General features: G+C 47.6%; 1 protein-coding gene across 1 annotated transcript in view; it reads right to left on the minus strand.

Moving 5' to 3' along the window:
- Positions 1–17563, minus strand: part of LOC129047292 (unconventional myosin-XIX-like) — an 86427-nt gene that overhangs the window by 9649 nt on the left and 59215 nt on the right. Inside the window, 12 exon segments of the mRNA XM_063718753.1 lie at positions 799–951; positions 1306–1482; positions 1744–1857; positions 2147–2268; positions 3405–3478; positions 5082–5253; positions 5700–5790; positions 7737–7813; positions 7938–8034; positions 8757–8859; positions 9403–9472; positions 10148–10280. Of these exon segments, the coding sequence (XP_063574823.1) occupies positions 799–951; positions 1306–1482; positions 1744–1857; positions 2147–2268; positions 3405–3478; positions 5082–5253; positions 5700–5790; positions 7737–7813; positions 7938–8034; positions 8757–8859; positions 9403–9472; positions 10148–10280 (1383 nt within the window).

Genomic DNA, 17563 nt, shown 5'->3' on the forward strand with positions numbered 1-17563 from the left:
GTCTCCCTGAATCCAATCTCCTCCTCTTTCCCCTCCCCACTTCTCCCCAGAGCAATCTTCTTAGAAAAGAGCACTCTCAAAACTTCTTGCCATTCGTCCAGCAACAACTGTTATCACTCAGCTCATCCTGTGTGTTGGAGGCTGTGCCACAGGCTGCCTGCTGTCATGTCAGAGCTCAGTCCAATGGGCCACACATGTTGGATGAACACCCTTGGGGGTGTGTCTGAGGCTAGGTAGGAAAGTGCTAATCAAACCTGGTTTTCCAGGTGCCTCCTCAAGGAGGTGGTGATAAAGCTAAAGTCTGAAGGATGAGAAGGACTAAACTAGGAAAAGGGGCATGGAGGATGGGAGTGAGGTGGAGCTGATGGGGCAGTGGTCAAGAGTATCCCAGGAAGGTGGGGCGGTACATGCAAGGACTGAGAGGTGGTAGAAAGCAGACGGTGTGAGAGAAGTGAGTGAGGGTAGGGTTAGAGCAGGAAGCTAGACAGCTGGGGATGAGCCAGGTCAAAGAAGCTCATGTAGCTGATCCTCTTCCCATGAGCACCCCACTGGCAGGGGGTGAGAGGCTGCATAGTGCCCCCATAGGCCCCTAGACTTCCTATCATATTATACCTGATAGCCTATTTATCTACTGTTTCTGTCTTCCACACTGAAGTATAAACTCCAGGTGACTGGGACCACATCTACTTGACTTGCCACTGATCCCCAACAAACAGCACCGATCCTGGCAGGTGCTCAATAAATATTTGTGAGACCGTGGAGTGAACCAAGCACCTCCCATCAGCACATCAGACCCACCTTGAACTTGGATACCACGGTCAACACAGGGGCCCTGCTCTGGCCAGAGGGTTCCTCCTGGGTCTTCTCTTTGGGGTTAGTAGGAAACAGCCCCATGAGCAGGGGGTCCTGGGATTGCTGCAGGAGCCTGGTCAGCTCAGGTGGGATAGGGTCCTATTGGGAAATGGCAAGAGCAGCAGTGAGGGCAGGTGGAGCTTCTGCCCAGGGCCATCCATTGCCCACCCAAGCCGCAGATGACAGGGCTTCCAGGTAGGACAGGGCCCGAGTCCAAGAGAAGGTCCACTGGACAACCAGAGACCTGGAGACCCAGTCTAACATGGGTTATCTCCAGGCAGGTCATGCTTGATTAGTGGAGACCTCAGACAGGTGGGCCCAAGATGGTGATTCTGGATTCTGGGAGGAGGTTCAGGAGAGAAAGGACTCACAATGGGAAACTACTATGTCTGCATAGCAAAGACCCAGCATCTCATTTCTCGCAGGCCCCATAGGGCATGGCCCAACCCGTACCTTGTTCTTCTCCACCAGGCCTGCTGTGTGGTACCGCACAGGCCCCGCATAATGCACCACAATGAAGCTGGGCTCCCGGCTGAGCTTATTGTGGCCCAGGCAGGGGCTGCCTGCCAGGGCAGTCTCAATGCGTGTCTGGAGCTGGGCTGCACTGCTTGGTCGATTGAGGCGGCATTCCTGTGGGATGGGAACAGGGGGTCAGCCACCAACATGAGAGTGGCTCACCACAACCCTCACTGTCCCCACCCTGTGGCCTCCATGACAGCAGACATCACACAGGCATCATAGTGTCCCCAACAGAGAGGAAATATAGCAGTTAGCAGATCTATCTGGCAGACTGGGAGGAGAGAGGCACAGAGAGGAAACAGGATAATCATCAAGGCCCCAGAAAACCCAAACGCCAACTCTGGTGCTCGGCTCATTAGCTGACCTCCCCACCTCATTTATGAGGGAGCAGATGCTGATGGGGCTTCCCTCAATGAGATCCAAACAGGGCTGGTTGTCCTGGTAGTTGACGAATGACCACTCCAGGCCCTCAACTGCGTATTCCTCCTGAAGAACAAGGTGGGATGGGGTGGGAGAAGGCAGCTGTGGTCTGATGTCCTGACGGGCCATCCACAGCTGGCCTCAGTACCACAGCGTATGCCAGAACAGCATCAAAGAAACAAAGTATATCAAGACATTACACTGTACTACATATGTGCAATTATTATTTGTCAATTAAAAATAAAAGAAGAAGGAACAAAAGGCTTCTAATCAGAACCTGGACTGGGGCTGGAAGGTCAGGAAGGGATTGAGGATCCAAAAGAAGGACCTGCCTCCTGCTCACCCCATCCCTCACCTGCTGGGCCCTTAGGTAGTGAGCCACAAAGTGCTGCTGCAGCTTCTCATTGGCGTAGTTGATGCACAACTGTTCCAGACTGTTGTCAGGAAATGACTCAAATCCATACACATCCAGCAGGCCTGGGAGGATGGCAGAGAACCCATGGGGCCACTGCAGGGAGCAGATGGGGAATAGGGGACCAGGGAACCCAGGGTGGCTGGGCCCCTGCCAATGCCTTATACTTGGCAGCCTGGTCATCAGGCTGAGTGAGCATGACACCCGTGGTGGGCAGAACATACCTTCCCTACCCTCCACCCAAGGTGGCTTCCATCTCCACCCCATTCCCCTGTAGAGCTCAGAGCAAGCAGGAAACCCAAATGAAGTGTAAAGACAGCCCAGAGCATCAGGCCCATTTTTGAGTCTGAATCCTCTGGTTCTGATAGGTACCTCCTGTGAGGAAACCAGGTCCCAGGGAACATTTTCTGTGTTAAATCTAGTTTGGAGGGCATTAGTCTCACTAGCCCAATTTGGTGCCTAGAATTCCACCATTCCATGAGCAAACTGCACTTGTACCTTTAAGCTTTATTTCCTCCTATAACTGACTGTCCCACCTAGTTACAACCGTGTTGACCTCCCTCAGTCATGTCCCCCAAGTCTTTATTTTTTTTTTCCCCAAGATAGGGTCTTGCTCTGTTGCCCAGGCTGGAGGGCAGTGGTGTGATCACAGCTCACAGAAGCCTCAAACTCTTGGGCTGAAGTGATCCTCCCACCTCGGTCTCCTGAGTAGCTGGGACTACAGGCATGTAGCACCATGCCTGGCTAATTTCTTTGAAATGGGATCTTGCTATATCGCCCAGGCTGGTCTCCAACTCCTGGCCTCCAGTGATCCTCCCTCTTTGGCCTCCCAAAATGTTGGGATTACAGGTGTGAGCCACGGTGCCAGCCTCCACAGTCCCTTCTAATCCAGCTCTTTTCCCCAACCCCCACTACTCTCCACAATTAGAGCTGGGTCTCTGGGGAGAAAAAGAGCTCTTTCAGACAAGGCACTGTTGAGCCTGTCTGGAGAGTTATGGACTGCTCAGATGTGGATGCAGGAGAGCAGAGATCTCACCCTATGCAGAGATCTCGCCCTATGCTAGCAGGCAGATGCAAGAGGAGACAAAAAAGGGAAAGGAACAGCCCAGAGTCACACAGTGGACCCAGGGCTCCTGCCTCTCCATCCAGGGCTTTATTGCTCTTTTTCTGGAGTGCTCCCAGCACAGTGAGGCCTTGCTACCTATGAAAGTGGTCCATGAGTCGGTGTCTGCACAGATGCTGCTGTTGATCACTGATACCAGCCAGTCAAACAGCCTGTTGGGGGAAGAGAGTGGACTCTGGTGAGAGGGTCTGGCTGGGTCAAAGGGGTGGTAAAATTGCTCCCCCCATCAGGGTGCTACACCCTGGGAGGCCCTTGTATTCTGAGCCTGACAGGTCAAAGACCAAATCCTCTCCTCTTGCTTCCGGCCTATCACGTTTTGACCTACTACAGATGCAGGCTATGGGCATGCATGTTCCCAGGTACACACAAACCTGGCATGTCTTTCTAGGAAGATTGAGCACAGGACAAGCTCAGCTCCTAGGCTGGGCAGGGAATGGGTCTACATCAGTCACATAGCTCGAGACCCAGCTAGTGTCTTGGGAAGGGGCAGATGGGCCTGGGTGTGGTTTGTAAATAACTGAGTTCATTGAACACCCCTGCAAAACTCTACCTGTGGAGCCCAGGGCTCAAGGCCCCACCATACCCCCGATGTAGTACTGCACAAGTGGGCCCCCAGTCCCGAGGTCAACAATGGCATCCTCCACTCTAGAACCGGCCCCAGCCCAGAGAAGATGAGACTACCACACAAGACGCTGACACGTACAACACTATACAGGGGTTTCTTCCTCACAATTTTTCTTAAAGTAATTGCTCTGCAACTTTTTTCACTTCAGTAAATAAACTGGCTCTTTTTGCAACAGGGGCTGTGCAAATGTCCTGTGGTCAGAAGCTCACTCTATCTGTGTTCATCACACTTTATCTGCTCATCTTGGAGTGACTTGTAGGCAAAGGCTTTAAAAGCCTTTGACCTCAAATTGTGACCTGAAATTAGCTTTGAGGCAGTGGTAACTAGTCTCTTGCTGAAACGGATTTAGTGTGGCCTCAGCTGCCCTGGACCATTTTCAACTCAGACGATCCGGTTCCCCCAGCAGAGCTTCTCAGGCTCTTGGCTCTTTGTGGCGTTTACGAAAGCAGGGGACCCTCTCCCCAGAAAGGTGCCCAACGTCTCATGTGCACATGCACACACATACACTCATTCTGGCTCATCTCAGAAGATTCTGGGCCCCTGAAGCCCTTACAATGCCTGCCGAAGAATCTCAGAACTCAAGGTGAGAAATCATCCTTAACCACATGGCCAGAGGGTGGAGGTACCCATGTAACCTACCAGAAAAGGCCAGGACCCCACCTCCACCACTGTGCTACATGCTGTGGGCTGAGCCTCTGGCTTTACCACAATCTATCAAACTCCTAGGTGATGTACAAAGGCACAGGGAGACAGAGAGGCCCATTCAGCCAAGGATCTGAAGCAGGAACTGCGAAGGCTCTAGATCACCTTTGGGACCTGCCTTGCCAGCAGACAGCTGAGCAGGCTCTCTTCACCTTGCTGAGGCTAAAGCAGCCTCCTGAACTTTAATAATGAGCTGAATTCTGGCCAGGAATGTAGCAACTTTCCCACTCAGAAAGAGGCCGCAGGTGCTGCTTGGGGAAAACCTGGGAGCTGTGCCCTGCTGTATCCAGGGGTTTGAGGAGCAGGGAGAGGAACCAGTCTGTCTTATCCCCCACCCCAGGCCTGTGCCTATTGCCTGATGTTGTCTGGCCCAACCCCGGACAGGAAGAGCACTTGTTGGGAGGACAGGGGCCAGAGTAACTGCTCACCGCGCATAGATCAATTTGGCCAGGCAGTCTCTACGGGTGTCACACTCGGCTCGGGGGCAGGGCTTCTGGAACACCTGCTGCTGTCTGCCTGCCCTGATGGTTCTAACCTGCACCGTCTCCAGCAACACGTCCTCTGGGAGCCCCAGCAGCGAGGCTGCCGTCCTGACAGAGTCTGGGAGGGGCAAATCCTCTTTAGGCAAATCACTCTCCATCCAGTCCTCTTCACGAGGCACTGTGAAGTCATCACAGCGGGACCATGACTTGCCCAACTGGACAGAAGAAACCTAAGTTCTGATCAGTGAAGTGACTCACCAAGGGACTCCATAAACGGCAGTCAGAACTCAAACCCAGCACTTTCATGTACCAGTCCATGCTGCCAAGTATGGGACAAATCACTTTACAAACCTCTGACTCATTTTCTCATCTTTAAGATGGGGACGATACTGTCTGCCTCACCAGACAGGGTGAGGAGTAAATGATCCAGGGCCAGGCCCTATGGTGGGTGGCAAAAGCAAGGGCATCAGATTCCAATTTTCAACATCCGGCCTTCCACCCAACCCCAGCAATGCTGGCTACCTTCCTGACAGGGCCTGCCATATCCCACACCCTGACCCTCACACTTGGCATCACCCATCGGCTGGCAGGGCTGGGCTTCATCCTCGGAGGCAGCAAAGTGGACATTGCCAAGGTGCAGCAGTCCAGCTAGGACCTGGGGGAAAGAAGGATGGGTAGGAGTAGGAGAGGGCATGACGTGGGCCTACTCTGGGAAGGGCCGTTCTGCTGAGTACAATCACGACAGCAGAAGGGCAGCTCCCGATCATGGCCCAAGTGTGCCCATCTCTGCCAGGCACAATTCTATACAAGTTACATGCATTGCCTCATTGCATCTTTTCAACAACCTGTAAGGTATGTGCTACTCCACTGCCTACGATAGAGATGAGACTGAGGACACGTGCTTCCCAAGGGGAAAGATGGGATGAGAACCCAGGCTGACTTCCGATGTCCCCTGGGGCAGCCCATGGGCCTCCATGCCCGCCCATCCTCTACCTCTCTGCCCCCTGCTCTCTAGGAATAGACTGGTGACTGGGGGCAGGGCTGCTTCTGTGTGCCTGCTGGAGGCTTGTCTCTGCTTCCTTGAGCCCTTTCCCACTGCCAGGCTTCTGAGAGCCCAGCCTGCTGGAGGAACTGTGACCTTGGTCTGTGTCCGATGGGTGCCCCTTTGCCTTTGTACTCAGTGTTACACACAGACAAGCCCCCAGGGGCTACAGACAGAAGCTCCCCTCACCCCACCAAGGCCCAGCAACTTCAAAACCCTCAGACCCAGCTAGGCATGGTGGCACACGCTTGTAATCCCAGCACTTTGGGAGGCTGAGGCAGGTGGATCACTTGAAGTCAGAAGTTTAAGACCAGCCTGACCAATATGGTGAACCTCCATCTCTACTAAAAATACACACACACACACACACAATTAGCTGGGTGTGGTAGCACATGCCTGTAATCCCAGCTACTTGGAGGCTGAGGTAGGAGAATCACTTGAACCCGGGAAGAGGAGGTTGCAGTGAGCTGAGATTGTGCCACTGCACTCTAGACTGGGCAACGAGACCAAAACTCCATCTCAAAAAACAAACAAACAAACAAAAAAAACCAACCACCCTCAGACCTGACACAGGGACCCCACCCACCATTCCTATATGGTCCCAGGCAGAGTGCCTCCATGTGCTACGGGTCTTCCGGCCACAACTTGCTCCAGAAGACTGCCATGCCCACCAGGCAGAAGGGCTGTGGCAGAGGGTCATGCCACCCCCAAAGCACTCCTGCCCTGACTCCCAGTGTTGTCCACTTATCCTGGGCTTGTCCCCAGGTGCTGTCCTTCTGTCAAGTTCTTACCTGGCAGTGTCTGAGCAGCCCTCATCTGGAGGGTCACTTTCCACTGCATTGCTACCTCCCTGAAGTGGCCTCCCTGTCTCGACTGCCAGGCCATCCTATCTATCCCCTCCTGCTGCTCTAGAGGGTGAGGAAGATGAGAGGAGGCAGTCAGCTCTGTCAGCAAAGACAGAAGGGAGGCCCCCCTAGTGTGACTGAGAGGAGCCCAGCTCACCTGGGGCAGTCTCATGTTCCAGAGGACAACGGGGCATGGGTTGGGGGAAGACAGAGAGGGTATAAATTTGGAATTACTATGTCTGGTACTCTGTATCACCACTTAGTGGTATCCGACCTTGGGCACGTCACTTTACCTCTCTGGTTTTCTCAGGCATAAAGGGAAATAAACACACACAGAGGACTGTTTAAAAAACTAAGTGAGCAGAGAAGTGTGAACATGACTTGTAAGTTTTAATGTACTAGACAAGCAAGGCGGTAGCACTAGTTCTCTCTTCTGATCATGCAGTACCTTGCTCTCTGCCCCCATGGATCAGTTACTGCATTCTGTACTCTAGCACTGTGTACACATCACTGTTCCTTACGCCCCGTCCACCCCACCACCTGGTCTCCAGCCTCAGCAGAACAGAGAGGTGACTGATTCCCTGGAGGTAGCATAGAGGGGCCCAAAGTCCTAGATCCTCAGGGAAAGACCAACTCCATGTCCAGGGAAAGGCTCTATGAAAGGGGCTGCCTGTCATCTCTGCCAAACATAAGTGGCGTGGCTTTTCTTCTGACCTTAAAGATGTTGTTCTGGGTAGGGGTGTCAATGCCCAAATGGAGCATGGCCTCTCTGGTCACCTCAAAACAATCCTCTGAAAAAGAATCCAAGTTCAGGGGCAGAGGTCAGCAGCAGCAAGATGCGAGGGAGGCAGGCTCTGTACAGAGTGGGTGGGTGATGCTGGGTCAGTGCAAGGTGCTAGATGGGGCTCCCCTTACCTTCTAAGCTCCTCTCTGGGTTGGGCAGCCAGGAGAAGGCAGCTCCCTCAGGGAGGTGCCACTGGAGCCTCTCGTCCTCACTGGCTCCTTTGCAAATCTGTGGAGAAGGGTAGGTGGGAGGCGGGGTAGGGGGTTTGAGAAAAGTCCAGGCCTGCATAGGCATGGGGTTGGGATAAGAGGAGTGAGAGATGGTAGCAACGTCACAAGGCTCAGAGGTCCCTTCCGAGAGCCCAGGGCAGGTATGGGGGCAAAAGATGCCGTAAACATAGCCCTGGATGCCTCAAACCTGATGCAAAAGAACCTTGCTCTAGGGAAACCTGCAGTCTGGTGAAAAAAGGACAACTCCTGCCCAGGGAGCCCGTCGTCTTGACGTGGGAGGCATACCCATCACCTAAGGATGCTCCGATTCTGAGAGAAAGGGAGACATCCTATCCATGCCTTGGGGGACTCCCAGTCCGATGGAAAAGGCACAGCTCTAGGGAAGCCCTTGTTCTGCTAGAGACAGATGCCATTCTAGGAGAGCCCTTAGAATGATAAGAGTGACACAGCTTCCACCCTAGAGATACAGTCCCAGCCTCAAGGACCTTCTGGTCTGATGGAGGAGGTAAAACATACCCCCCAGGCCACAACTGTGCTGGGAGTCAAGGTGCAGTGTGAGGCAGAAGTGTTGCATGTGAAGTCTGCAGGAGAAAGTGGTGGCTCCATCAAAAGCTAGGTGAAGGAGCCAGGCATGGAGCATTCTAGGGGGTGGGGGGTTAAAAAACACGGACCCATCCCTGTCCCGCATCTGGGGCGCTGTAGGCCCCATTTGGCACAAACCTGATAGAATATGTGGAAGTTCCTCTCACTGGAAGCCTGGCAGGCCACTCGAGTTTTCTCTAGGAGGTAGGTCTGGACTGCGGCTCCAGTCATTTGCTGAGCCCTGGGGCACACACAGGCCAGAGCCCGTTAGTTGCCCATTCATTCCATAGCCCAATTTGGGTGTGCCAGATTGCCTGCCACCTGGCAACTCCCCGCCAAGCTCTTCCACTTAGCCAATGGGCATTGAGGGGTGGGGACCACTCAGAATGTCCTTGGGTGTCCTGGAATATTCCCCTGCATCTAGCTCAGGCGGACAGGGCCAAGGCCTCTGCACATCACTTTGCTCTACCCCAAGACAGGAGTCGAAGTCCCAGCTTCAAGCTCAGTGATATGGTCCAAAGAGGTGGCAATTTAGCTAGAAGTCCCTGAGCAAGAGTAGAAGACAGGAGGAACCCAGGCCTGAATAAGCGCACTGCCCCGGGGTTCACCAAGGGGAGAGGAGCTATAGTTCTCCAGGTGCAAAGATCACACCTGAGGTAAAGGGCATGCACCAGGAGGAGCAGGGTTTTTGCCCAGAGGGGTGGCCCAGGCCAGATACTGCCCCAGCCACTTTCAACCTCCCCAATCCCGTCCTCCCACTAGCCAGGGCGACAGCAGCTATTACCTGTTCAGCTGGAGCTGGATGAACTTCCCAAAGCGACTGCTGTTGTTATTCCTCAGCGTACACGCATTCCCTACAGATCACACCTATGTTTATTTCACTCCCCTGGGTTTGCAGAGTGCTCATAAGCCAAGGTGGCTGCAGGTCTCTGGAGGTCATGTTCCTGTGCTCAAGTCACCTAAAGGCCCCTTTGTTGGTTTTCATGTCATAGGGGACAGGACTAGAAAATGGGCCCTCACACTTTAGCAAGTGGGATTCAGGGGAGTTAGAAGAACTTCCTGGCAAGAAATTGGAATGAGCAAGCCTAGGCAGTCAGGGACCTTTCTTTGAAGGGAAAGGTCAAAAACAATCAGCTGTCACTACTGACTTTAGACAGGAAGGCACATCTGGGTTCCAGTGCCAACACACACACTAATCACCTTGTATCCCTTAACAAGTGCCCTTCATTGAACCATCAGGAAACTGGATAGAAGGACAGAATTTGGACGAGCTAAGCCACCAGGTCTTCTCCAGCAAGACTGTTATGTGTGCCTAGGCTGGAGCGAGGAAGAGGACTGAACGACATTACCTCTGTTAGAATGATGCTGAGGAGTACCAGGGAGAGGTTGGGGATCTGAGGCAGTGAAGGATACACTCATCCTCCAACCCCACCCAAGAGAGGGTCTCAAAGCACTGCCCCTCTCCCTGGAAGGTGGAAAATCCCAGAGGAAATGGGACTGAGATACTGTGCAAAGGAGCCCAAGCTCACCAAAAGCTTCCATGACAGGGTTGGAGTTCAGGATCCTCTGTTCTATCCTCTCTGCAATCTTGTGGCTCTCCCAAGATGCAGGTGAGGCGGCCACCACAGCATAGAACTTCATTAGGCAGCGAGATGTCCATGTCTGTGACAGAAACAGCCCTGTGGGAGCTGTATCTATGTTCCCGCCCACTTCTGAGCCTGCCTGAGAACAGCACCCACCAGAGCTCTCTTCTCCACCAGTGTGTTGCTGACAAAATGGGTGAAGGCAGAATTCAACCCTGGCCTCGGGCAAGGCACTTCCTCTACCTGTGTTTGTAAAATGGGAGTACACATCTGTTTCTCCCAGCTCTGTGGCAGACACTGAGCTATCGAGGCTTTCTGTGTATGTTTTTTTTGCAAACTCTGCAAAGGTGTGATTATACAATTGTTTATAAAACAATAAAACCAATGCATAGAAATTTAAAAATTTATTAAAAATCATGCATCTACTTAATGACAGGGCTCCAATTTATACCCAAGCAGTCTAATTTTTTTTTCCGAGACAAGAGTCTCGTCCTGCCTCCCAGGCTGGAGTGCAATGGCACAATCTCGGCTCACTGCAACCTCTGCCTCCTGAGTTCAAGCGATTCTCCTGCCTCACCCTCCCGAGTAGCTGGGATTACAGGCGCGCGCCACCACACCTGGCTAATTTTTTATATCTTTAGTAAAGACGGGGTTTCACCATGTTGGCGAGTCTGGTCTCGAGTTCCTGACCTTGTAATCTGCCCACCTTGGCCTCTCAAAGTGGGATTACAGGTGTGAGCCACCGCACCTGGCCCCAAGCAGTCTAATTTTAAAATTCATACTCTCTTGTTCTTAATCAGCTGAAGTGAGGTATACTTTCATTTTAACTTCTAATTGTTTGTGGCTAGGACATAGAAATACACTGTCTTTACATATTGACCTTGTATCCTAACACCTCACTAAACACTCTACAACTTTTTAGTTGCAGTAAGGTGGCAACTTACTTTGTAGATTCTTTAGATTTTTCTTTGGGATAAGAGATATTTCTATCTTCTGAAAGACTTTATGTAGAACTGGTAACATTTCTTCCTTAAATGTTTGGTAGAATTTGGCTAATTTGTGTATTTTTAGTAGAGACATGCTTTCACCATGTTGGTCAGGCTGGTCTCTAACTTCTGACCTCAGGTGATGCACCCACCTTGGCCTCCCAAAGTGCTGGATTACAGGCATGAGCCACTGCACCCAGCGAGAGTTATCATTTTATTCATCTTTTCAGAGAAAAGTCTTTTATTTCATTAATATTTTTTCTATTTTATTCATCTTCACTTTTTCCCTTCTTCTGCATACTTTGGGTTTATTCTGTTCCCCTCTAGCTTCTTAAGGTATGCCACAGACTGAATTGTGTTCCCCTCAAATTCATATTTTGAAGCCCTCACTCCCAATGTGACTGCATTTGGAGAAGGGATCTTTGGGAGGTAATTAAGATTAAATAAGGTAATGAGGCCAGGTGCAGTGGCTCACGCCTGTAATCCCAGCACTTTGGGAAGGCCGAGGTGGGTGGATTGCCTGAATTCAGCAGTTCAAAACCAGCCTTGACCAACATGGTGAAACCTTGTCTCTACTAAAAATACAAAAATTATCTGGGTGTCATGAATGGCATCCACCTGTAATTCCAGCTACTAGGGAGACTAAGGCAGGAGAATCGCTTGAACCCGGGAGGCACAGGTTGCAGTGAGCTGAGCTTGCACCGTTGCACTCTAGCCTGGGCAACAATAGCGAACTGTCTCAAAAAAAAAAAAAAAAAAAAGGTAATGAAGATGTTGTGCTTTCATTTTAATTTATTAGTTCAAAATATTTTCTAATATCGACTTGGTAATGAAATTTCGGACAAGGCTGGACGCAGTGGCTCACGCCTGCAATCCCAGCAATTTGGGAGGCTGAGAAGGGCGAATCACTTGAGGCCAGGAGTTTGATATCAGCCTGGCCACCATAGTGAAACTATAACGTCTCTACTGAAAATACATAGTCTCTATTAAAAATACAAAAATTAGCCAGGTGCGGTGGCATGCACCTGTAATCCCAGGTACTCGGAAGGCTGAGGCAGATGAATCACTTGAACCCAGGAGGTGGAGGTTGCAGTGAGCTGAGATCACACCACTGCACTCCAGCGTGGGACAGAGGATCTCAGAAAAAAAAAAAAAAAAAAAAAAATATATATATATATATATATATATAATGTATATATACACATAAGTATGTGTATACATATATAAGTACATATGTATATATATAAAAGTACGTGTACATATATATATATATATATATATATATATATATCTATCTGTCTCCTTAGAAGATAATCACTAAGGCAAAAATGGTAACAATGTTTATATGATAGCATGGCATCATTAAAAAAAGGAACTAAGATCACATGGAACAATTTAAAAAATAAGATGGTAGATTTAAACCCAGGCATAGTGAGATAGATAGACAGATAGATAGATAGATTTTTTTTTCTTTATAGTATCATTGTGATTTTATCTTTGACCCATAGGATATTTAGAAGTGTGTTGTTTAATTTCCCAATGTTTTAGGATTTTCTAGGTGTCTTTGTTATTTATTTCTAGTTCAATTCTATTCAGCTCAAGGAACATAGTTTGTATCATTTTAATCTTTTTTTTTTGTTTTTAGACAGAGCCTTGCTTGCTCTGTGTGAGTAAACTGGGACTACAGGCACAAGCCACCACGCTTGGCTAATTTTTGTATTTTTTTGTAGAGATGGGTTTTCCCCACATTTCCCAGGCTGGTCTTGAACTTAAGCAATCCATCAGCCTTGGCCTCCCAAAGTGCTAGGATTACAGGTGTGAACCATCGTGCCTGGCCTCAAAATGTAGTTTTGATTTTATGTATTTTTCCTTTCAATGACAGCAGATTTTACTTCATGTATTTTGAAACTGTAATTAGGTACACACCTGTTTAGAACTGTTTTCTTGATGAATTCACCCATTTATCATTATGAAATGTCTCACCTTATCCTTAGCAACATTGCTTGTTCTAATGTAACCACTTCAGCTTTCCTTTATGAGTGTTAGGATGTTATATTTTCTTCCATCCATTTAGTTTGAACTTATCCACGAGTAGACCACTTATATTTATTGTAATTGTCACTATGCCTGGATTTAAATCTACCATCTTGTTATTTTTTAAATTGTTCCATGTGATCTTAGTTCCCTTTTTTCTTATTGCCTTTGAATAAATTCAGCATTTTAATGATTCCATTCTATCATATAAGCATTGTTACCATTTTTGCCTTATAGTGATTATCTTCTAAAGAGACAAAAAAAAAAAGATTTTACATCTGTGATGCTGAAACTTACCCCTTTGTGTAGATCCAAATATTTATCTGGTTTTCATATTTTTTTGCACTAAAGAATTTATCACTTCTTGCAGTGCAAGTCTGCAGGCAATGAATTCTCTCAACTTCTATTTGTCTTAAAAAGTCTTTATTTCACTTTTATTGTTGAAAAATATTTTTGCTGATAACAGAATTCTAAGCTGACAGATTTTTTTCTTTCAGCACTTTAAAGGTATCACTTTTATCTGCGGGCTTGCAGTTTTTGTCAAGATTCCTATTGTCATTCTTATCTTTGTTCATTTTTATGTAATACTTATTTTCCTGGCTTCCTTTAAGATTTTTTTTTCCTTTTTTTTGAGACAGAGTTTCACTCTGTCATGATCTTGGCTCACTACAACTTCCTCCTCCTGGGTTCAAGCAATTCTCCCACCTCAGCTTCCAAGTAGCTGGGATTTCAGGCACCTACCACCATGCCCGGCTAATTTTTTGTATTTTTAATAGAGACGGGATTTCACCATGTTACCCAGACTGGTCTCAAACTCCTGACCTCAAATGATCCGCCTGCCTCAGCCTCCCAAAGTGTTGGGATTACAGGCGTGAACTACTGCACCTGGTCCTTAAGATTTTTTTCTTATATTTAGTTTTCAGCACTTTGACCATAATGTGCCTAAATGTGTTTTCTTTGTATTCACTCTACTTGGTATTTTTTGAGCTTCTTGGATCTGTGCTTGCCATCTTTGGTTAATTTTGTAAAAATATTACTTTGGATCCATGTCCTCTCTCTACTCCTAGGACACCAATTACAAGTACAGCTGACCCTTGAACAACACGTGTTTGAACTGCATGGGTCCACTTATGCGTGGGTTTTTTTCAATAAATCTCTCCTGCCTCCCCTTCTATTACTTCCACTACCTCTGCCACCTCTGAGACAGCAAGACCAAGCAAGACTGTCCTCTTCCTCCTCAGCCTACTCAAAGTGAAGATGACGGTGATGAAGACCTTTATGAGGATCCACTTTCACTTAAAAGTAGTAAATCTATTTCTTCCTTATGACTTTCTTAATTTCATCTCTCTAGCTTATTTTATTGTAAGAATACAGTATATAAGACATATAACATACAAAATATGTACTGACTGTTATGTTATTTGTAAGGTTTCCAGTTAACAGTAGTTAATCAGCAGTTAAATTATATGCAGATTTTCAATTGCGTGGGGAGTTGGTACCCCAACCTCTGCATTGTTCAATGGCAGACCATTTGATATTGTACTACATTTCTTGGATGCAATTTTCTCTTTGTTTTTCAATTGGATAATTTCTATTCACCAACTGTCAAGTTCACTAATGCATTCTTTTGCATGTCTAGTCTGTTGATATGCCCAAAGATTTATCATGTTTTAAATTTTTTATCATCTCCATTTGATTATTTATAGTTTCCACCTCTCTGCTGAAAGACTGGAGGAATCTTTTCTGGAGACACCAATAAGCTCATGGGAAAAGTTATGGCCATTCAGGGTCCCACAAGTTTAAAAAGCTACTTACAGTGAGGCCCCATTGGTTGACAATCTTGTACGTAAACACAGATTCTAATCAGTTGTTTAATGCCTTATTTTCAAATATGAACAGACACTCAAGGATCATTATTTCATAAGCCTCTTTTATGTGAAATGACAAATATCATAAATGTTAGAAAAAAACTAGAATGTAGAATTAAAATTTCTAACAAATATTCAAAGTTCCAAAGAATTGGAAGGTAAAGAAAAGAATATCTCTCGGAAGATTAAAAAAATAAAAGAGAAAGGAGGATAGGTGAGAAAAATATGATTACACAACTAACCAAATTTCCTCACAGAAGTTCCAGAAGGAGAAAACACGGGAGGAAATTATTAGATATAATACAAAAATACTTTCCTGAACAAAAGGACATGAGTTTCCAAGTTAAAAAGACCCACACAAAGTACCCAGCATAATAAGTGAAGAAAGGCTATACCACAACATAGCACTGTGAATTTTAATACCTAAAAGCTTTTGGGGAAAAAAAAAAATCACCATTATGGACTGGCTCTCTCAACAGCAATATATGAAAATAAAACCTCGGCCAGGCACAGTGGCTCATGCCTGTAATCCCAGCACTTTGGGAGGCCGGGGCGGGCGGATCACGAGGTCAAGAGATCGAGATCATCCTGGCCAACATGGTGAAACCCCATCTCTACTAAAAATACAAAAATTAGCTGGGTGTGGTGGTGCATGCCTGTAGTTCCAGCTACTCGGGAGGCTGAGGCAGGAGAATTGCTTGAACCCGGGAGGCAGAGGTTGCAGTGAGCCAAGATTGTGCCACTGCACTCCAGCCTGGCAACAGAGCAAGACTCTGCCTCAAAAAAAAAAAAAAAAAAAAAAAAGGAAAAAGAAAACAGAAAATAAAGTCTCTATATTCAGAAAGAAAATTATTTCTAACCTGGAAGTATAAAACCCAGCCAAAATATCAATCAGATTCGAGGCAGAATAGACATTTTCAGATGTGCAACAATTTGCCCTCCATGTACCTTGTTCAGGAAACTACTAAAGAATATGGTCTGGCCAGGCGTGGTGGCTCACGCCTGTAATCCCAGCACTTTAGGAGGCCGAGGCAGGTGGATCACAAAGTCAGGAGTTCAAGACCAGCCTGGCCAAGATGGTGAAACCCCGTATCTATTAAAAATACAAAAATTAGCTGGGCGTGGTGGCAGGCGCCTGTAATCCCAGCTACTCAGGAGGAGGCTGAGGCAGAGAACTGCTTGAACCTAGGAGGTGGAGGTTGCAGTGAGCCGAGATCACACCACTGCACTCCAGCCTAGGTGACAGTGCAAGACTTGGTCTCAAAAAAAAAAAAAAAAAAAAAAGAATATGGTTCATAAAAACAAAACAAGGCAGTAAATGAAGAAAAAGAAAGCCATGGAGACTAGGCGTGGTTGGCTCATGCCTGTAAACCCAGCACTTTGGGAGGCCAATGCGGGAAGATCACTTGAGGCCAGGAGTTCAAGACCAGCCTGGCCAACATGGCAAAACCCCACTCTACTAAAAATATAAAAATTAGCAGGTCAGGTGTGATGGGTCATGCCTGTAATACCAGCACTTTGGGAGGCCGAGGCGAGTGGATCACGAGGTCAGGAGATTGACACCACCCTGGCTAACACAGTGAAACCCGTCTCTACTAAAAATACAAAAAATTAGCCAGGCGTGGTGGCAGGCACCTGTAGTCCCAGCTACTCAGGAGGCTGAGGCAGGAGAATGGTGTGAACCCGGGAGGCAGAGGTTGCAGTGAGCCGAGATCGTGCCACTGCACTCCAGCCTGGGCAACAGAGCGAGACTCCGTCTCAAAAAAAAAAAAAAAAAAACTTAGCTGGGTGTGGTGGTATGCATCAGTAATCCCAGCTACTCGGGAGGCTGAGGCATGAGAATTATTGGAACTGGGGAGGCGGAGGTTGCAGTGGGCTGAGATTGTGCCCCTGCACTCCAGCCTGGGCAACAGAAACCCTGTCTCAAAAAAAACAAAAAACAAAAACAAAATAAAGAGAACGCTATGGGCTCCTGCCATGGGGGATTTATCCTAGGACAGATGGGAATCTGGGGATGTGCAGAAGCAAAGAAGCTTCCAAGCAACAGCTGTGTGGCAGCAGCCCTGAGTAGCCACCAATCCAGACGGAAGAAAAGATGTGGTCTGAGAGCTCTGGGAAGGGTATCTCCAATGAAAGAAGCTGATTTGCTTGCCAGTTTGACAGGTGTTTTCCAGATTTGGTGACAAGTCTGGTAATGAGTTAATAATGGTATATAAAAACTAAACAAGTGAAAAAATGGGGCAATTATTTATTTATTATTTATTTTACTTGCCCCACTTTTTCACTGGTTTAGTTTTTGTATACCACTATTAAACTAAACAGGGAAAACAGGGAAAATAAAAATTATGCAAGAATATATAGTATATTATATGGCTCTGCTATTAATATACACAGGACCATAACCATGTAAATATGGCTTATTAACTTAATTAGAAATTATGAAATAATTATATACAGAATATATATTTTGAGGG

The sequence above is a fragment of the Pongo abelii genome, chromosome 19 (genome assembly GCF_028885655.2).
Source record: "Pongo abelii isolate AG06213 chromosome 19, NHGRI_mPonAbe1-v2.0_pri, whole genome shotgun sequence".
Taxonomy (NCBI): Eukaryota; Metazoa; Chordata; class Mammalia; order Primates; family Hominidae; genus Pongo; species Pongo abelii.